This window comes from Caenorhabditis briggsae (genome assembly GCF_000004555.2).
Source record: "Caenorhabditis briggsae complete genome, chrIV, whole genome shotgun sequence".
Classification (NCBI taxonomy): domain Eukaryota; kingdom Metazoa; phylum Nematoda; class Chromadorea; order Rhabditida; family Rhabditidae; genus Caenorhabditis; species Caenorhabditis briggsae.
This window is the reverse complement of record NC_013487.2, coordinates 3,241,443-3,263,493: the sequence shown is the minus strand read 5'-3', so window position 1 is coordinate 3,263,493 and position 22,051 is coordinate 3,241,443. Positions and strand designations below refer to the sequence as shown.

General features: G+C 36.3%; 3 protein-coding genes across 3 annotated transcripts in view; 1 reads left to right on the top strand and 2 right to left on the bottom strand.

Moving 5' to 3' along the window:
- The window catches only part of CBG11645, a gene marked incomplete at both ends in the record, with an annotated part of 4,033 nt that extends 1,440 nt beyond the window's left edge, over positions 1 to 2,593 (bottom strand). The window contains 2 exons of the mRNA XM_045244958.1: positions 2,387 to 2,474; positions 2,540 to 2,593. Of these exons, the coding sequence (XP_045094612.1) occupies positions 2,387 to 2,474; positions 2,540 to 2,593 (142 nt within the window). The remainder of the gene's footprint in view (positions 1 to 2,386; positions 2,475 to 2,539) is intronic.
- Positions 2,594 to 5,933: 3,340 nt separating this feature from the next.
- CBG11643 lies at positions 5,934 to 10,935 on the bottom strand (the record flags this gene model as incomplete). Its single annotated transcript, XM_002632708.2, has 6 exons — positions 5,934 to 6,016; positions 6,337 to 6,514; positions 6,755 to 7,028; positions 7,078 to 7,209; positions 7,252 to 7,469; positions 10,744 to 10,935. 6 exons carry the CDS (start codon positions 10,933 to 10,935, stop codon positions 5,934 to 5,936), a joined length of 1,077 nt encoding a protein of 358 aa, XP_002632754.2.
- A 7,618-nt stretch (positions 10,936 to 18,553) lies between these two features.
- Cbr-sea-1 lies at positions 18,554 to 21,732 on the top strand (the record flags this gene model as incomplete). The annotated part of the gene is made up of 7 exons (XM_002632707.2): positions 18,554 to 18,759; positions 19,204 to 19,507; positions 19,557 to 19,679; positions 19,728 to 20,511; positions 21,357 to 21,445; positions 21,497 to 21,585; positions 21,627 to 21,732. 7 exons carry the CDS (start codon positions 18,554 to 18,556, stop codon positions 21,730 to 21,732), a joined length of 1,701 nt encoding a protein of 566 aa, XP_002632753.2.
- Between the last annotated feature and the right edge of the window lie 319 nt (positions 21,733 to 22,051).

Below are 22,051 nucleotides of genomic sequence, written 5' to 3'. Positions count from 1 at the left end.
ATTTTGGAACTAAATGTTAGGTTTACTGAAATTTCTGGTCTCCGAAAATTCTGAAATTCGAAATATTCGAATTTTGAAAAACAGTCGGCTTACGCCCATCCGGGCTGAACCTCCCGGCTCTCGCTAACAGTACCAGTTATCTTCTAGACAGCTTTTGTCTTTTTCATAGGGTCTATTTTTTCATGGACTATAAGCAAATTTCGAATTTCGATATTTCGGTTATTCAGAATTTCCAGAATTTGGAAAGTCAGAAGTAAGGATATCCGGAAATAGGAAAAGTAAGACACTTGGAAGTTCAGAGGTTAGTAAATTTTCAACAATCAGACGTAGGAAAACATTAATTTTGAAATCTAGAAAACTGTTTGAATCTGTTTGTCTCAAATATCGAAATTCGGTATATCAGATTTTAAAGAATTGGAAAATTTCTAAATTCGCATACTTACTAAACGCCGGGCTGGCCTGAGACGGCCCTGACCACAAAATGTATAGAATTTCGAAAAAGTTTAGAAAATATAGAATTTGAGAACCTGAAAAATTGGAACATAAATTCAACTTTTCGAAAAACATTCTAGTGGAAAAGTTTTTGAACTTTGGAAAATCAGAAATTTAGATTTGAGAATTCGAAAATTTAGAAACTCCGAAATTTGAAAACCTGAAATGAGAAAAAAAAGAAAATCTGAAACTTAATTCGATTTCAACAATGATTACAAATTCTAATTTCTCATGTGAAATACTCTGCGATCTCATTCAAATTCTTACTGGTTTTGCTAACTAACTTTTTCTGTGAATAATAATTTCTGTTAATAAAATTTTAAAAAATAAAAATCGTTTTTTTTGCTTCAGTTGAACTTAAAAAATACAAAACTTGAGAAAATTCCCTGACTCATTCATTGAAAAATGCTTTGCTACCTTTAACATCTATTCAAAACGCTAAATTCAGACTCAAATTGTGGTTTCTGTCTTCTTTATTGCTCATCATTCGATTTATGAACCGGAGGTTGTAAACTGTTTATTTTTATTATATGGTGTCGTTATGGTAAGACGGCATTCTCTTTGTAAGACTTATTTTATTAGTATCTGTGTACTTTGGGGAAGATTTTATCTGATTTTTTTGAAACATATCCCATTTGAAGACAAATTGAGCATATATTAATATAAATCTGGATTTGGAAAATTGGGAGTATTCCAAAGTTTCTCGAATTTCATGTAAATTGATATGACGTCTGGAAAGATTCTTTTATCATTAGACCTTCGCAACAAGAATAGATTCACTCAGGTTTCTGTCCATAGCAAAACACTGAATGGTTAACTGTGCTAAATTGCACTCTTCTGGTGGTGATTCGCCGGGGAATGTGCATTGCATCACCCGCAATCACTTTCTTTTATTAAATTCTTTATCATGTAACCAGTATAAAAGCCCCTCTATTGTATCATTCTATATCGTTCAATAAACCAATGTAGCTTCTAAAACATGGTGCATCGTGGGTTGAAAACCCCGGTCGCTCAAAGTCCCGCGTGGCAGGATTCTACATTGGTACCTCTATACTCCTATTATTCGCTGTTGCAATGTTCACTACTGTATCGCAAGCGGCATGCAGTACCAGACATGATTAGCAGCTCCTGATATAGTCAACAAAGTCATTGGCATACTTGAGACTTGGGAATCTGGTGGACACAGGATTAGCAGGTCCAAGTCATCCGAACGACGTGGTCGGGACTTGGTGAGGACGATCACATTTGACGCATCTGAACGAGGACAAAAAGCTATAAGACAGCGATCGTAGCACGTCAGATATCAGTTGCACCCGAGCTTGCAGCTCACCTCCGAACAATATGGATTGTTCAAACCGTAAGGTTTATTTTTATGATAAGCAACACCGAAGAAGAACTTAACTTCTTGCTGCAATCAAAAGTGAACCGACGAGGACGCTTTTCCCGCCCGGATCCTTGCACCAACGAGAGATTTCGATCTTTCATGCTAGACCACCGAGGTGTTAGATCACAAAGACGCGACGTAAACGACATTACGAGTAGAATCATGGAACCCAGTAGAATCATGGAACCCCGTAGATGTCACACCTTCGAACGTAGGACATGGCCTTGACCGCTTAAAAATTAATCTTTCGAAAAAGAGTCTTCGGGGATGCTCTATTTATCTGATTGGATTTTCAGCAACTACAGTAGTAAAATTTGAAATGTTCCACCGTAGTTCCTAAAAATAGGACAAGGCTTATGGTCAAGTCTCGGGAATGTCTTGAAAAAAATATAAATCGTAAAAAGGGTGTAATGGGATTATCAGAAACTACAGTAAGAAAATTTTTTAAAAATTCTACAATAGTTTCTGCAAACACGTACCATGGCTTGGTCAAGTTTTCTAGATTCTTACCTCTGGAAGTTTCAGATCCGGTGATCGCATCCTGGACGAACTGAGAGTCCGAATGAATGGTGACACTTCTGTAACCCTTGTCGATGGCCTGAAAATAATTCAGCTTGATCAACAAAGAAAATTTTGTCGGTAATGGAAATTTCTTTGATATACCGTACTCAAAAATCCACGACCACAGATTTTACAGAGATGAGCACGGACCGCCATGTGGGTTCGAAGATGGGCGGCGAGTTGGGACTTTTTGGTGGATGAGTAGTCACAACCGGCTGAAAAATTTCATTTATGAAGAGTGGATCCAAATACAGTAGTAATACAGTAAGAACATTATAGGTGGTTTCATAGACAGCCTTTCAAACAATCAAAAAAAATTATATCCTGAACCATTTATTGAATTGTTGTACATTACTGTTTCATATAGTGTTTAGCTGAACGTCCAGCGTTAGCTGTGCTAATCGACAAAAGGTGGGTTGTTGCATGAAAAAATTTCTGCAAGAAAGGATAATGTATCAAAACAGTGAGACTGATCATAAAATTCCGAAAAACAACAGAAAAGGAGCAACTTCGAAACATAGAATACTGTAATTCATCATGGCGACAAACTATCCTGATTTGGCTCATAAACTTGTACAGAAGTCACTTGGTTTTTCGATAGAACTCGACGGAAGAAACCTGGAATTGGGTTGGTTTTTTGAAAAATTTTACCGTTATATGGTTATGTATTGAGTAGCATTTCAATTATAGAACAGTATGAGGATATCATTCACTCACTAGGGAATGACTCACATAAGATGTGGAGTTATGGGACGAGACCTATATCATTCGAAAGAGGATGAAATTTCATTTTCAAATGTATGCTCAGTTTTTGCGGCGGCCTCCGCTAACTCGAGAAATTTGGGTCAGAAGTTTTCAGTAGATTTTGCATTGAAATGCATACGTGAACGCTTCCACGTCCTCATTTCTTTTATACGCTTTGAAGAACCATTGAAAACAGCAGTGGAATGGTTCAGTGGTAAAGCGGCGGGATGGAGAAATGGTACTCTATGGTTCGACTCCTTCATAGTCGAAACTCTTTTTTTATTTTTTGTTGGTTTTTTATATGACCTGTTTTTGAGCTCAAAAGCTGTTTTCAGCAGTTTTCCATACTCTAAACACCTTTGGCATCTTGTCAAATACAAATTAACCAAGTTTTTGGAAAAAAAATTTCTGAAGAAAATTCGCATGTTTTCATGATCCATACACCTCTTTTCAAATTTTCCGATTTTTTTATCCTTGGCGGGATTATTCCAGTAGGGTTTCCATCCGGGCGGGCGGTGAGCCGCCCGCTTGCCGCCCGTTCGCCGCCCGTCTATAAAAGCGAGACATAATAATAATCGTTATAATAATAAATATAGATTTCTTTGTGTTTCAAAAAAATTTTTTTTTGAAAATTTGAAAAGAGGTGTATGGATCATGAAAACATGCGAATTTTCTTCAGAAATTTTTTTTCCAAAAACTTGGTTAATTTGTATTTGACAAGATGCCAAAGGTGTTTAGAGTATGGAAAACTGCTGAAAACAGCTTTTGAGCTCAAAAACAGGTCATTTAAAAAACCAACAAAAAATAAAAAAAGAGTTTCGACTATGAAGGAGTCGAACCATAGAGTACCATTTCCCCATCCCGCCGCTTTACCACTGAACCATCCCACTGCTGTTTTCAATGGTTCTTCAAAGCGTATAAAAGAAATGAGGACGTGGAAGCGTTCACGTATGCATTTCAGTGCAAAATCTACTGAAAACTTCTGACCTAAATTTCTCGAGTTAGCGGAGGCCGCCGCAAAAACTGAGCATATATTTGAAAATGAAATTTCATCCTCTTTCGAATGATTTAGGTCTCGTCCCATAACTCCACATCTTCTGTGAGTCATTCCCTAGTCAGCAAATTTTCGGCACGCCAGGGCACAGAGGGGCACAGGATCCGCATCCAAACGGCACCGTGCCGCGTTGAAAGTGCCCTTGGAACACCGCACCCGTGCCCCTAGCAAGCATGTGGCGTGCCGCTACCGTGCCGCTGCCGTGCCCTTTCTTGAACCACCTGCGCATATCGTCTCTATCCATAGTTTCGAAAATGTTGCGAAAATAGCTTGTCATTCATTTTCATAAATTTTTGTACTTTTCACCGTTTTATGGCATTTGGTTTTGTTTTTCTAGGCTTTCAGGTGGAAAATCATGAAATATATTTCTGTTTAGTTTTCAGACATTGGCTGTACCAGATGTCCCGTTGGAAGAGACACCGAAGGAAAATAGGTGAGTTGAGAGATGTTCAAGTAATAATGATGTCGGAAATCTTTTCAGTTATAAAAGACAAGAAGGGAAGTCGTCAAACCGTGGGGGATACTGAAGAAGAAGAAGAAGATATTTTACGACCAGCAACGATGAATATTCAAATTTAAATATGTAAGTGGGCGAGATGTGAAAAACTGAACTATTTTGAAATGACAGTGTTCAAAAAAAAATGTTCGAAATGTTAATGTTAATCCCTATGTTTTACAGTTTCGCTGATCTTCAGTGAAAACGTGCCAGACAACTTCCAATGGATTTTCGGGAAGACAATTCGTCCAAAGAAATGTGAGTTTTCATCCAATTAGTTATGTAAATAATCTTTAATGTTCTTACAGAAACACCCTGCCAAGCCCAACGCCAATAAAGCTGGAGAAGAGGAGTAGGAAAGGTACTTTCATCGAAATTCGACATCTTCGACACAATCTTCTCTACAGATTTAAATGATCGTTTTTTCTTTTTTTTTGTTACTCTTTTTTTTGAATTTCTAATCGAATAAACTGTTAAATTTAAAGAAAATATTGAAATTAATTGAGCCAATTTTGGGGAAAGAATTTCAAATAACGGCACACATGAGCACGGATACGGCACGGCAACGGCACGCAAAATGCATGCGTGCCCCGACCACCCCGGGCACGATTACCGCGTTGCAGCGGCACCGGTGCCCCAAGTAGCGGCACATGTGCCAAAAATTTGCTGAGCACCCTTAAAATTTTTCTTACATTAGTTTCAAATTTTTCAGGACCTCTGACACGGATGGGGATAATAAAAACATCTCGGTTCCCATAGATATTGAAAAAGTGTTTTCTAATAAACTGTTTGAAATATTGTGACAAAATTTTGGAATCTCCCACATGAACCAAAATGGTAAAGGTCTAAATACTCACTCAAAAACGCGTTCCGATAAACATCAACAAGAAAAATGATAGGAATTGGGTCCAGAAAAGGATATAGCTGATATAATGTCTGAAGTAATAAAGCTGCCCAATCATTCCACAATCCAATATAAGGACTGATGAAATACAGTGTGACATGGATGAAAATAAAGAATACTGAGATCTAGGTCTGAAAATTCATTTGGTTTGATTAATTCCATTAAAGTCAGACGATGACAGATAACCGATCAAAAAACAAATGAAAACTTGAATAATTTATTGAATTTATGTACATTACTGTTTCACACAGTGTTCGGTTGCAGTTCAAGAGTTATCAACAGTAAATATTTTAACTTTTTATGGCGACAAACTATCCTGATTTGGCTCATAAACTTGCACAGATGCCACTTGGTTTTTCGATAGAACTCGACGGAAGAAATCTGGAATTAGGTTTTTACAAAATTTCACTGTTACTTGATTATGTATTGAGTAGTTTTCAAATCTTGAAATAATGTAGGTTCAACGTAGAATCTTAATCATTTGTTTGGTTAGAATTTCCCGGCACCTCTGAAATGGATTGGGATAATGAGGGGATTCAGTATGGTACTCCAGCCTATCTATCTCACAATCAGTTCCTGTGAGAGATATCGAAAGAATGCCTCCTTCTAAAATGTTTGGTACAACATCCTTGAAAAATTTTAGTTTTTAGTGTTTTGATATCTCCTACAGGAACCAAGATAACTAGGGTCTAATAACTCACTTAGAAACGCGTTTCGATAATCATCGACGAGAAAAATGATAGGAATCGGTTCAAAGAAAGGATAAAGCTGACATAATGCCTGAAGTAAAAGAGCTGCCCAATCATTACACAATCCAATATAAGGACTGATGAAATACAGTATGACAGGGATAAAAATGAAGAATACTGGGATTAAGGTCTGAAAATTTATTTTGGTTTAGCTTACGGTACAATTGCGAGAATTTTTGTTGAAAACGTTACCTATTTCAAAAGGAATTTGAAACAGTAGTTTTTGTCTTGAAAAATGGAAAATTTTCCAAAACGTAAGCTCAATTTGTCATATTATCACCAACATTTTATCAGTTGACAAATTTTTGTCATCTCTTAAAAGAACCGAGATACTTGAGCTCAAAGTGCAAATATAGGAAAGAGGCTTTACCTGAGCAACCAACGCCTTGTACAACTGAGTCTGTAGATTTCTGGAATACTCATTCTCGCCCTGAGCAATCAATCCTTTGACAATTTTATAAGACTTGTAGCCAAAATAGAGAATAGAATATAACGAGACCCAAATCATAACGTTCACAAGTGATAAGTACCATAGTTCCCTCCAATTGATATAGGAATTTCCAAATTCATCGATTGTATAGTAAAAGCATCCACTATATGTAGTCTTGTCGATGTTCAAATTGAAACGACGCAATAAATCGGGTCTGAATTAGCATCAAAGTCAATAATTAGGATAATTAAGATTTTAATTACCTCAATCTCTCTGTCATGGATTCTCTAGGACCCATCAGAATTGTAGATGTCATACTCATTGCTCCCATAACCCAAGGAGCTGTAATCCAGAGGAGTAGGCGCTTTCCAGCGAAATATTTCAAGCGGCCTTGTCTGGAAATAATTAATTATCTCTGTAGCCAATTAACTAATTACCTCTCTAGTGCGAAATATCGAAAAATGAAGTTTATGGAGGTCACAACAAATATTGCCTGAAATGACGCACATGTCAGTCCTGGAAACTTTTTTTTGTTGAATTTTGGTCCAAGAAGAATTCGATTACCCAAAATCCATAAAGCCACTTTAGGGTGATTTTCGAGAAATGTGTCTTCAAGATTCATGACCATGACGAAGCGGTTTTCACTCAAGATGTACTGAAAAGCTTTTATTTCTTGAGATCTCGAAGTTTCAAAACAGTTATGCTTATGATACTTTGTTATTGGATACTTTATTCTTATAAATAATACTTTATTATTGGTCTGCATCAGAGTAGTTCAAATAAACGGAACATGTGAAACAGAACAATTTTTAAAAAACCGAAAAATACGATTTTTCAAATCGCGTCGCATAACTATAGGACCCCCCCTCAATTTGGGGTGTACAACAAAAACTAGAGTAGATAAGAAAAATCTGTAAATACAGTTGGATTCAGAATCAAAAATAACCCTAGGAACCAAAATTTCAGAACCCTACCATTTTCCATACCCTCACGGCAAGAAAAGGTCCATTTTCGACCGTCGCATAACTATAACGGACCCCCAGATGTTTTGGGTGCACAGGTCGTTTGTTGACCATTTTATCTACTCTAAATTGTTTTATTTACGTTTTTCATTGTTTTAAGCTTTTTCTGAAGATGTTTCTCGCAACTTTCTTTCAACATTTTCGTGTGGAACATCCAACAATGCAAGGAACTCATTTTCGAGATCAAGCTTCACTTCTGGCCCTTCCGTAAATCTCCAGCTGCATTTTTTTACAGTAATTCGGATCGTGGCGATAGTTTGATGTGCAGGTACAGTAACTGAAAATATTAGTTGGTCCTATAAATATGCCTCGGAAACATTCCTTCAACCATGGCTCGCGCTACACTCCTCTCTCTTGCCGAACAGGCCAAAGTGGATGTAATGAAACAACTTGGACTGACACTTGTCCCGTCAACTCACGAGAAACTCAACGAGATGTCCCGTCAACTCACGAGAAGTCGTAACGTCATCCGAAAATACCTCACCGACCCACTCCATTACGAGAAGAAGCTGAAGGAGTCTGCTGGAAGACCGAGAAAGCTGACTTCACGTCAAGAACGCAGCATCTTGAAATCAGTCTCCAACTCGCCCAAAAGTCTGAACGATGTGAAGAACGAACTCAAGCTGCCAGTCCGCAGGAGTACGGTGGGCAGAATAATCAAAAGAAGTGGAGTCATCGTTCGTCAGAAGATGGTCAAAGTTCCGAAGATGACTGATGCCCACAAAGCAGCACGTTTCAATTTCGGGAAGAACCGTTTGACTTCGAAATGGGAGAACGTGAGTTTGAAACAATCAATTTTGAAAAGAAAAATGAATTCAGATCATGTTCTCCGATGAAAAGAAGTGGAATCTCGACGGTCCTGATGGCAACAGGAACTACTGGAGAGATCTCCAAAAAGATCCGCAGCTGTTCTCCAGGCGCAACTTTGGCGGCGGCTCTGTTATGATTTGGGGCGCTTTTTGCAATGGAAAAAAGCTCGAACTTCAATTCATCACCAAGAAGGAGAATTCTGCCACGTACCAAGAACTCTCCAAAAGGCCGTGGCTCCGTTCTTCCGCAACAGACGCCACACCCACACGTTCTAACAGGACAACGCATCCATCCACACGAGCACATCCACGAGGAACTGGTTCGTCTCGAAACGAATCAAGGTGCTCGAATCGCCAGCATGCAGTCCGGATCTAAACCCCTTTGGGGCATCCTCGTTCGCCGGGTCTATCGAAACGGGAGGCAATTCAAGACCGTGCAGGAGCTCAAGGACGCAATCCAGGCTGAATGGGACGCTCTCACTGATGCCAAATTGAAGAATCTTGTAGCCAGCATGTCGAGCAGTATCGTTGAAGTGATTCAAAACAACGGCGGAGAGACTAAGTACCGATTTTTCGATGTGTTTTTTGTTAGTTGCTTAGAATAAATGGATTTTGTTGACTGAAGGGAAAATCGGATTCAGACATGTTTACTTTGAAAGAAAGTTGCGAGAAACACCTTCAGAAAAAGCTTAAAACAATGAAAAATGTAAATAAAACAATTTAGAGTAGATAAAATGGTCAAAAAACGACCTGTGCACCCAAAACATCTGGGGGTCCTATAGTTATGCGACGATCGAAAATGGACTTTTTTCTTGCCGTGAGGGTATGGAAAATGGTAGGGTTCTGAAAATTTGGTTCCTATGGTTATTTTTTATTCTGAATCCAACTGCATTCACAGATTTTTCTTATCTACTCTAGTTTTTGCTGTACACCCCAAATTGAGGGGGTCCTATAGTTATGCGACGCACTGTACTTCTTATAGTCATCTTGAAGGAAAGAAAATTTTGAGTTCAAAAATATGATTTTCAATTATCTCTGACCAATATTAACATAGTTATTTCTAGTGTACTAACAAGGCGAGAGTCTAGAGAAACGAGGCACACTGCGTCTCTGACCCAAAACTTATAATTGGTCGAAAAGTATTCATAGGGTCATATTTTAAGCCAATTTTCGTACGATTAAATCGGATTACGAAGTTGAGAGCCCAAAAATATTACAATTAAAAAAGTAATTATAATTTGAAATTCAAATTATCAAACTTTTTAAAATTTTTTCCCGAAAATAGTCATGTTTAGGTTCAATTTAAATCAAAATTTGTGCTTATTTTGAAAGAGAAAATTCCATAAAAAGATTAAAAAATGACAAAATTATGACACGGCTAGAGTACAAATAAACCAGACCCATTGTGTCTGCATCATTGTGAACCCAATTAAAAAAATGAAACAGGAAATCGATTTTTCACCGAAATGTATAATTTCTATATTCATTTTAAAGCTAAGAACATGCTGAGTTCAGAAATATATCTTTCAGTGAGTTTGGATTGATATTAAAGGAGGGGAGACAGCGAAAAATTCGGGGGACAGTTTGGGGGACGAAATCGCGCCGCGCTTATGTAGACCATCGGTCGACAGGCGCCTTCGCGCCCCCGTAGTTCAGCCGGTAGCGACGCTGTACCCCAGAGCGGCCTGTCATGAGTTCAACCCCTCATGTGGGTTCTCTATGCAAAATATCAGGAAAACTTTTTTTTGATGTCTGGCCTCCTTTAATAGAGTTATGACCTCTTTAGTGTTAAGGTGAGAGTCCAGAGAAACCAGAAACACTGTGTGTCTAACCTCAAACTTGTTATTGCTTGACCATTATTCATGGGTTTATATTTCAAGACAAATCTTTCAGAAAGAACTATTAAACTACGAGGTTGTGAACTCAAAAAAAAAACATTGAAACAGAACTTACATTTTGAAATTTTTAACCTTTTATAACATATTTTTTGTCTATTTTTTTTCAAAAATAGTCAAGTGTGTACTCATTTTAAAGCTAATAACATCTTAAACTCAGAAATATGTTTTTCAATGATTTTAGTCCTTTAACCCTTTCTCACCAGCTGTGTCGTACCATTCAGCACTGCCACAACCATTGACATAATTGAGAAGTAGCACATCAAATGGCGATAATTTCCCATTTTTTCTGGAGACTTCGTGATTACCAGAAAGATCAGAATACAATTTGAAGGAATTGACAGTAGCATTGAAACCAATCCAATAAACCATTTGATTTTGGGAACCGCGTCCATGGTTGGAAAAGAAAATTTCAGAATGAGAAGAAAAAACTTCGAATTTCTCGAATTAATCATAATTGCTATTTGCGATTTTTTCCCCTTGTCTGGGTCTGTTTTGTCATAATTGCACACTTTATGAAAGGATATGATGTGATCGAAATAACAAAACTCAAAAAAGAATAGTTTAAGCCAAAATTTAGAATTCAATGGATCTAGAATCTTCGAATTTACTGAAAAATTGACTGTTTCAAATGATTTGGTTTACCAATCTATAATTCAATTCATTTTGAATGACGTACAACTGTAGTTACCGATGAATTTTAAATTTAGTATCAGAGATGCAGTGTGTCTCGTTTCTCTGCACTCTCGCCTGGGCAAAGAGTCATAAGTTGGGTAAAGAAAAGATATGGTTTTTAGCTTTTAAAAAATATTTTCAGAAGTTTTGCTGTTTTAATTGCTCAGTTTACTCAATATTTCCTTAATGCCTATTCGCAATGAATAGACAGATTTCGAAGGTTGGGTTAGGACACAGCGTTTCTTGAATTGAAATGTCGAAACAGAAAAAATTGCTATACCAAGTGTGTTTCAACTACAAGTTGTCAGGTGCTTCACAATTCAATTCGTCTTCTTCGGCAGTCTCGAAGTTTCATAAATTCATTTAATTAACAAAAACTTTGGATCAGAGACGCAGTGTGTCTGGTTTCTCTAGATTCTCACCTAGTCAGCAAAATCATCAAACTATTAAGATACCAAATTACTTTGAAATGCAGAAAATTCAATTTGTTTTGAAACATTTTGCGGTTTCGATTTTTAAATAATATTTAAATCACTTTTTACAATGTAATAGAGAGCTATTATTTGAGTTTGAAAAAAAAGAAGATAAGATAGAAGTGAAATGAGCTGTAGTAAGAGAACAAATTGCTCAAGTTTCCAGGAAATTCAAATTGTTTTACAAAAACTTTTGCCGTTTCGATTTCTTCAAGTATTTGATTTATTTTTTGCACAAAAAATTTTTTTTTCTGGAATTTTTTTGTACCCTAACTTTAATTTTTGAAATATTGAGAAACTAGGTATGTTATGCGACACAACGGCGCCTTTAGTTACGTATGCCTTCTAAGACACTGTGTCAATGCTCTTTCCCAGAGGAATACATAGGTTAATTGACATCCGTGACGGAATGAGAGAGAATGTACCAATTTTAGTAATTTCGGGCACTTGCCCTTTTTGAGAGAAACATTGACTCATTTATAGAATTACGGGAAAATGTGAATGGATGAGTTACAGTAGGGAATGCCGTAGGAGAGAACATTGACAGCAATATTAGCAAAGCGTATTTAAAGAATCCACGAAACAGAGAATCAGATATAATCTACTGACCTTTAAATTATACAGCTGAAGACTTTACTAGGATACAGGATCTTCCTTATATATAAAACGCTAGACGCGTCTGTCCGTCCCGGTGTCCGTCTGTCGACTTTTGGGTTTTCAAATAAGAGTTTGGCCGCAACCAAAACTGAACTCGCGACCTTTCGCACAATAGCTGCGCACGCACACAGCTGCACCATGAGAGCCAGAAAGAAAGAGGGAAAGGAGGGCGTAGAGGTTCTACTCGACTGGAGAGTTTGGTGTGGTCGTCGCTGCACGCCAAAGCAAAGCATAGTGGTTGACGCGAGCCCGCTTTTTGTCAGTTGCAGCATTATACCGCGCCTTCGCCGATTCGGTTGTCGTTCTATACTAGAGGCGCTTAAAAAGACAGCAAATCGAGTGAATTCATATCACAGTGAATGGTTGCGGCATAATCTCCGGGGGATAGGAAGGGGTAGAAAAAGCCGATATCGTGCGTTGCGGGTTCGAGTTCGATAGCCAGCATTTTTTTGCGAATTTTCAACACGGTTCAGAAATGTGTGAGAATGTAAGCGAACGATTTTCTCTTCTTGAATGAAATGGTAAAACAAGAGTATCCCGTTTCTCAAATTTGATTAGTTTCAAGTCGATTTAATATTTGATTGATTTTCGAAGCGTTCACTTTGTTTTTGTCTCAAGTCACTAGAAAACCTTGGAAGAAAATTTGGTGAAAAATCAGTACATTTAATGGGTTTTTCTTGAAAGATTCGTCTCAAAGCACAGAAATTTTTGATGAAAAGCCGAAAGTCATACACTGAAAACACCCTGTAGCCCCTCTTTATTGAAACCCCTCTAATAGAACGTTCTCTGAGATGTGCTTCGAAAAATAGAATGCCAGCCTCCGAAAAACAACACTCTCCAATCGAATAATAGAATGCCGCCGAAAAATTACTCTTTACCAGATTATCAATCTGTTGGTTCTTAGAGTCAGCCAGGGATGTTCGGAACGGAGTTCGGAATTATGACCATTCTCGGAATAGAATTTCTACCGGAAAAAATCCGAAAATTTTTTTTGGAATTGCTTGCAGGTCAAGAGCGAACTTACGTTTGATATTTTTTTGCGCTGTCGAAATCTTTCTGTCTGTTTTCATTAGTTTTTGGCGTTTTTGTGCATTAAGAATTGAATTTCTACTTTAAAACTTGAATTTTTTAAAAACTCCGAATATTCCTAAATTTTAACATTTTGAAAATCTGAAAATTTCGCATTTCCGAAACTCCTAAATTTTGGAAATCGAATTATCGACATTCAGGAATATTCCGAGCAGGGCATTCCGAACATCCCTGGAGCGGGCTGACCTATTGTGCGGTACGCTAGGTGTATTTTCTATTGAACATTTTTCTTTGATTATTTTAAATTTTTGTTTTCTTCTTTTCTTTGCCTTTTCACAGTTTCTGTTTCGGTAGGGTCCGAAAAGAATCTTTGCAAAATTTTTCTGCAAAAAATAGTGTTGAAGAATAGAATTCCACCCTCTAATAGAACTTTCTCCCAGCTATTCATTTAAAATAGAACGCCATGGCATTAAATTAGACTATATAGGTGCAAAGCTAAAAAGAGTTTAAAAATGTTTCTAAGATTTACTAATAGAAATTCTTCCGCGCTTATTCTTTTCAAGGTCTCAATTCAAATCTTTGGATATTCAGAAGTTTGAGTATTTGGAATGTCTAAAATAAAGATATCCAGAAATTGTAAAAGTAAGACAATTGGGGATTTAGGGATCAATTACGAAAAAAATCGAAAATTCCAAAACTCTTCATTGCCAATATTCAGAAGTTTCAAGTCCGAATGTCCACGTTTTCGGAAGGTTAATTCATGATTTTTTTTTAAATTCGAAAGGCTTCGAGTTTTGACTTTCAGAATTTATAATTCGGAACTTAAGAAATTTGGAAATTGAGAAATTGAGACGGTCCTAACTGAACACTTTTCGCAATTACAAATCTCGCGAATTTTCATATAAGACGGCAGAAATTTGAAGAATTTTTTTCTCATTTCTGAAAACCGGAATTTCTCAAATTTCATGTACAAAAAGAACAGAGTTAATAGAAAGAACAAAAGTTTTTCGAAAAATTTGTCTGTTCCACAGATTTCGTCCAGTTTCGCCTTGCCTTTTACAATTCAGAAATTTTCTGTATGAATATTCCAGAAATTAGTCAAAGTTATAGAAAATGTTGATTTGATGGATCTGAAAATGATCTTGAACAGAAAAATAGGTGGACAAATTAAAATTGAACAGTGTGCACAGTTGGGACAGTGTTGACAGTGTAGTAGTAGTTTGCTCAAATCCAGGTGACAACCAATCTTCCTGCATTTTGAACTTCTTGATGCTCTGTGCCTTCTTTTCTTTTACAGGTACAGAATCGGTTTGTCTCCCGATTTTGTACTTTTTTAAGGAAAAAGTGGTCACGCCAAATTCAAGTTTTATTTGAATTGTGCCACGAGGTACAAAATCGGTAGGCAAACCGACTCTGTACCTAGTGAAACAATTCAAATTTTCTCTGATTTCACGTGTCTTTTTGTGGATTTTGAAACATTACTCATGAAATCTGATTTTGAACCAATTTTTTGATCGACACTAACTTTCTACAATATGCTTATTTGGGTGAGAGTGATATCTGAAATTTTGGATATTTTGAGACTGCTATCCAATATCCAATCCGCTAGCCAACAGTCAATCCGATGTCAACAATAAGTACCATCAAAAGATGAGAAAGAATTCGGGTCGGGTATATACTTACTGTTAACGTCGGATTAGCTTCAAAATATCCAAAATTTCAGATATCACTCTCACCCAAATAAGCGTATTGTGGAAAGTATTGTGGAACTTCCAGAAAATTCAATTTTTTTTGAAAAACTTACTGTTTCAATATCTAAAAATATTTGAATAATTTTCCGATAAAATACTTACCAACTTGAATTAGGGTCCATGAAAAAGCTACTATTCATATTTGGCGCTTGTCCATAATCACAGACCTAGTGTGTTTGGTTTCTCTGCGCTCTCACCTCCACAGAAAAATGTTTGTAAATTGCGTATTTCTTGTTCGAAATTAAAGGAATGCATATTTTCAGACCTGACCTTTTAACAGCTTTCGAAAGAATATGAATACGACCCATTTTGAGAAATTTCGAACCAGAAAAAAACTTTAATGTTTCAAGTGTTTTTGAATTTGTATTTATCTAGTGATTCACAGTTTAATTGGTATCGGATATCTCTCATAATTTAATTTGCTTCAAAACTTTTGGTCAGAGACACATTGCGTCTGGTTTCTCTGGATTTTCACTTTTTCTTCTCAAAAACTTCGCCGTTTCGATTTCTAAAAATATTTGAATCAATTTTTCACAAAGTAATTAGAGAATTATTTATGGACGGCTCGTATAAAATCACAGAAGTTAGATCGTTCTTTTTAGTAGGAAAACATTTCTAAATTAATTCTTTGTATCCAAATTAATTTTTAAAATAATATGAGAAACTAAGTTATGCGACACAACAGCGCTGTTAGTTACCTATGAATTCTAAGATTCCGACACGCTGTCAATATTCTTTCCCAGTGGACCACATAGGTTAAATGACATCCGTGACGAAATGAGATGGTATGTACCAATTTCTAAAATTGACTGACACCTGTACTTTTGTAGCGAAAGAAACATTGACTCCTTTATAGAAACATGGGAATATGAGAATAGATGAGATACAGTAGGAAATACCGTAGGAAAAGATATTGACAGCAATATTGGGAACCAGAAACAGTTACAGATCGTTATGCGTTATTTAGAGAATGAGATACAATCCTCTGACCTTGCAAATATACAGCTCATCACTATACGAGGGTACAGGATTCTATTATAAGTGTATAAGGGATACTGTAAAAGCAATAAAAACAGTATACAACCTCCGGTTTATAAATTGAGCAACAAGAAGAGAAAACAATAAGGTTATGGTAATTGATTTCAGAAGAAGAGGTTTTCAATTTCAGCTTCGCAAGCAAGCATGTTGAATCTCCTATCCGTTCCATCCCAGGAATCCTTGTTTTCCGGACAAAAGAAGTAATATGAAAATATTCAAAATTATTAGGACTTCATGAACGTCTCGAAAAGCTACAACTATATGAATGATGTCAAAGTTACGAAGAATCAGTATAACGCATTCCTGAAACATTTTTTTTTCGGAATTTTTTCCAGTTTCAAAGATTTATGCCAATTTTCGTACGAAGCAAGTGAATAGACCCCAAAAAACGTTAAATCAAGTTTCATTGACATATTGTTATTTGAATGTTCTATTTTCAATAAGTTTCTTATCAGCTAAAAAGCCGAGGACACTATGAACATCAATCTCGAAGGAGATGATTTTTTGATGTTTTCAACGCCAACTGGTTAAATTCCTGAATTCGGTAGGCAACGTTGTAGACATATTTTTATTAGCGACTTTTTAAATGACCAATAGGATTCACAATTCATGGTCCAGTGTTTTGTTTTTATTTTATCTGCCGTTAATCCCAATAATTTTGATGAATTTCATTTTACATCTATTGTCTGTAACACACGGATTCCAAGGATGGAATGGTTAGAAGATTCAGTGAAAAAATATAACGTTTTGGGTTTTACCAAACATGCGGGTGGGCGAAATTTGAATTAAAAACCATTGAATCTTTTCTGATTTTGAAACCAATAACCATAACTCTGCGTGTTATCCATCCTTGTTGCTCATAATTGAATTTATGGACCGGAGGTTGTATACTGTTTTTATTGCTTTTACAGTATCCCCTATACAATCATAATAGGATCCTGTATCCTAGTATAGTAATGAGCTGTAAAATTTTAAGATCTGCTGATTGATGTATCTGATTTTTTTTTAGAATTCTCATATATGGAACGATGTTCCTAATATGCTGTCAATGGTCTTTCTTACTGTATTTCATTGATTCTCATTTTCCCATACTTCTGAAAATGAGTCATGTTTCTTCCAAAAAGGGCAAGTGTCTGAAATTTCTATAATTGGTACATCCTCTCTATTTCAGTCACGGATGTCAATTAACCTTTGCAGTGCTCTGGGAAAAAGTCTAATATACTGCCATACTTTTTCCCAGAAGACTGTCAATATTAATATCTGTATTGATCTCTTCATCGTCAATGGTCCGTATTATGGTGGGCGGATGACCTCCCCCTTTGACTCCGCCCCCTCAGATCATAACCGTCTCAGGAAATATTATTCATTCATTTTATTTTATCTCTCCCAGTCTCGTCCGGTTTTGCGGTGGTCCTCCGTCATGCTTGATGCCCTTTCTTTCTATAATATCGATTTTTGATGTTTCACTACTTTTTCTTAGAAGTTTAAAGCTTCCATTTTCATCATTAAATCTAGTTCGTAAAAAGTTTTCAGAAAACCAAAAAAAATCTGGCATTCGGCTAAATTGTTTTAAACAAAACCATTTTTGATTCTTTTAGGAGTAAAACTTCACATTTGTATAGCAATATATGTAGATAGAACTCGCATATAACGAATCTGAAATCCCATTTTAACGCATAAAAATCATCAAGACCCCTTCGGCATTTCGCTTCAACTACGTATCTTTTTCTAGAGTATCTTTTTCTAGCGTACAATTTCACAGGGTACGTCCAATTTCTAAAATAGGTGCATACTCTCATTTATTTTAAGGTCTGCTGATTGTATCTGATTCTCTAGAAAGACCATAACGATTTGCACATGTTTCTGGGAATGAGATTCCTAATACATATTGCTGTCAATGTTCTTTTCTATTGCATTTCTTACTGTATCTCATCTATTCTCATTTTCCCATAATTCTAAAAATGAGTGAATGTTTCTTTCAAAAAGGGCAGGTGTCTTTCTATAATTGGTACATCCTCTCTCTCTCTTTCCGTCACGGATACCAATGAAGATATGTGGTCCTCTGGCAAAGAGTCTACTATTATACCGTATTATTTCCCAGGAGACTGTCAATATCATTCATATATTTCTTCTTATTGATTTTTATTGATACCCGGTGCGGTATGGTGTCCTGGCGACCTCCTCCTTTGACTCCGCCCCCTTGGATCTTAACCGACTCAGAAAACATTATTCATTCATTCTATTCTTCCTCGTCCGGTTTCCGGTGGTCCCCTGTCTTGCTCAGGGTCCTTCTTTCTTAAATAAAATCCATTTTTCCGCTTTAGTCTTCTCCTGTTTATTACTCTCACGTATACGTCTTACTAATCCTTCTAACTTATACCAATTTTCAGATGGATACCAACTTCCAAATGTACCAACCTTCAAATGCCTTCTATAATCCAAATCAAGGAGTTTTTGGAGTTCACGGAGAGCAGCACATGCCATTCTACCCACTAATTCAACCTGAAATTAGAATTAAGCTAAAAAATCAGGACCAATGGATGCACCTACACAAAACCAAAGGAGGAAATGAGATGATTGTGGGAGTTCATGGAAGGTTAGTTTTTTTTTTGAATTCAGAATTAATAGGAGATACAGTACTGGCCAAAAAGAATGCGTCGATAGGTTTTTGACTGTAACTTTTTTAAAAATAGAGCTAAAGTGTCAAACTATTTTGTAAAATGTAGCAAATAACTCTTGAAAAATTATTCTAAAACATTTTTACCCAGAAAACGGAAAACAACTTTTTTGGCGACAAAATTCACTTTTTGAAAAATTTCGGATATTAGAATTTTTTTCACTGTCGAGTCGACAATGTCGACTCATTATTTTTGGCCAGCACTCTCTGTATGAGGTTATGCAAAAGTTTCACAGAAAAGTTAGTGTTAGAGGTAGTGCTAGGAAAAGTAGTCATAAAATGCACCTAACTTAGCAAATGTCACATGTGAAACAGTTATCTTCAATAAATCTAAGGATCCTTCTTCAACTTTCGAATTTTTAGAGCAATGTTCCCCAGAATCCAGTTCGAGGCCACTAACCTCGTCTGGTCCAAAATGTATACATTTGGAATGAAAATGGTATTATGCAAGCGAAAAAAGTTTGTGTATGACAAGAAGACCGGATGGGTTTGCGATGAGAATTCTGAAGAAATGCCAATCGGAGAGTCTAATGAAGTTTACACATTGAGCAAGTCTGGAAGTTATTTCATGGACTTCGGCATCGATTTCCAACACGTCAAGATCTACAATGAAAAAACTTTGAACGAGATTTCTTCCAAACCTTCGAAAGTCAACAAGGCTACTTCCGTAAGTTCAAAAATACCTTAATTAAGATCCCAATTAATACATTTTTCAGTGTGAAGTCTATCTGAATTGCAAGTATATTCCAGTATTGACAATTTACGAGGAAGACTGCAGAACCGTCATTCGTCAATTCCAATTCGAAGAAACTCAGTTTGTAGCTGTTTCGGCATACAAGGTAATTAGGCAACTAATTAAGGTCAATTAATTAATTGATTGATTTCAGGGTGAGGATGTTAAAGATTACAAGTCTTCTAGCAATAAATTTGTGCGTGGTGGGTACAGAAATCGAAAGGGCAGAAGAGAGGAGGAAGAAGCATCTCAAGCTGCACCCAATGATTCTTCTGAAGCCCCAGGTGCTTCTCCTTCTTCTAATCTCAAAAGAGCTGGCTCACCATTGAATGCTCCTAAAAAAGCCAAGAGATCCAAAAAGAATAAAAATGAGCTAAAAGGATTACAAGCTACTGGAACTCCGGCACCTTCTGGATCCACGACAAATTCAATGCCATCTACCTCATCTGAACCCATCCAGAATACCTTCGGATCTCCACAATCACTAAATGGATATCATAACTTGTCTGGATTTGACTCCACTAATACGTCGATCTCCTCCAACATGCCTAGAACTTCCTTATCTCCTCCTATCAATGAAAATCGTGATCCAGCTGTCCCCAGTTACAATCAGATGATTCAACCACAAGCATCAGCATTATTTGGAGAGTCTCAACAATATTTCGGATATGGATGCGATTCTGCTAACACATCGGCTTCTTCCGCAATCAATAATCTATCGATGTCCCCTCCAATGGCGTTCAATGAGAATCAGGATCTATCTCTGATGCCACCACAAGTCTTCCAGGATCCCATGATCAACTACAGTACCCCATCGACTTCCAACACAAACCACATGCTGGATACGAATTACTTTGTGAACGAAGCCACCAAATTCTGGAATCAGATGAATGAAGTGGAGTTCAAGACTGCTGCACCAAATCCATATCAATTCAATTGTAATAACGAATACAAATTCTAAATGTTCTTGTTAAGTGTATTTTTAAGTTGTGTCCGGTAAGTTTGTTATTTATCTAATTTATTTTTAATTCGCTGAAACTAATCATTTTTCAATAAAGTTTAAGTAATCAAATGCCAGTTTTGAAGATTCAAATGAAATTAGAAAAAAAAACAATTATTCCCGATTCAAAGACGTCATTTGAAATCGGTCTGCCGATTTTGAATTATTGCTTTGGAATAACAAGATGTTTGTTGCATTGCAATAATATGGAAAACTTGATACTTATCAAAACTACAAAAATTTCAAGATCCTTGAAAGTGTTCAATTTTTTCTGTTCCAAATATTCCTTTCTTTTCTATTTCAGTAATTTCTATTACGTCATTTCGAATAATTTCGAAAACTTCCACTTCAATGACTCATAAATTCCTGATATTTTTGATAACCACCAAAATGGTTTCCCAATCATTGTCTATTTCTGCCGAACTACAACTGATAAGAAAAAAGTGGTTCTCTAAAATACGGTTTTTTGGAACTGTGCCAATAGTACATAGTTATTACGAAATCGCTTCAGCTGATAAGAGCAACTGACTTAGCCACGCCCCTTTTCTAGAAACTTCCAAACCTTTTCGGTTTCATAATCATCAGTTCTCTTCTTATCAGTTTATGTCATTGATTCATTTTTCCATTCAATCAAAAAGTTTATCAACTATGCCCCACCCAAAAATTGCAACCGTCTGAGTCAAGGGTTACTGTAGCCCGGAAGGAAATTATCAGTATTCGCTTAATTGGGGATGCAAAAGTAGACTAATTAGCTAACTAGGAGGAATTATCAAATTGTTTCAGATCATCAAAATAACTACATAGCTGAAATTTCTGGGTTTCATGATATCGAGTTGGTGGAGCTTCATGCAGCTCGGACTGCAATAAAAATGGTTTAATTTACCAATTAACTTTTTTTTAAACTAAAAAAGGACGATTTTCAGGCGAAGAAACAAAAATATACAAAGATTCGAATCCTCACTGGAATGACTATTGTTTGGGACTTCATAAAGAACTCTGCCAACTTCGCAAAGTAATTAAGTTCATTTAATTGGTCAATTAACACTTTTCCAGCGCTCCTCTACAAGTGCGCCCTATCGTACAAGCTATACATGCACATAAAGAGTTTATCATTATCAAAGTGAAACTTATCGCTGGAAAAGAAAATATTGAAAACTGATAAACTTGTTATCATTTTTTTTGGAATTGCTTTTTTTCCATTTTTGATACTGAAAATGTTGGTTTGATAAACATACTTTAATAAAATCTTCCAGTGTTCTATTTAAAATTTCAACCTGAAACATGAACAATTTGAATCAGAAAACTTTTCAGTTATTCGGTTGTCTTGAGATTTCCAAAAAAATGTTGTTTGAAAACTTATTTTTCTTGTTTTTTTCAAATTTAAATAACAGAATTTTCATGGAATCAGTTAATAGTTATTTTCAGAAAAAAGATAATAAATTTTCGATAATTTTCCAAAATCAGAATTAGAATTTTAA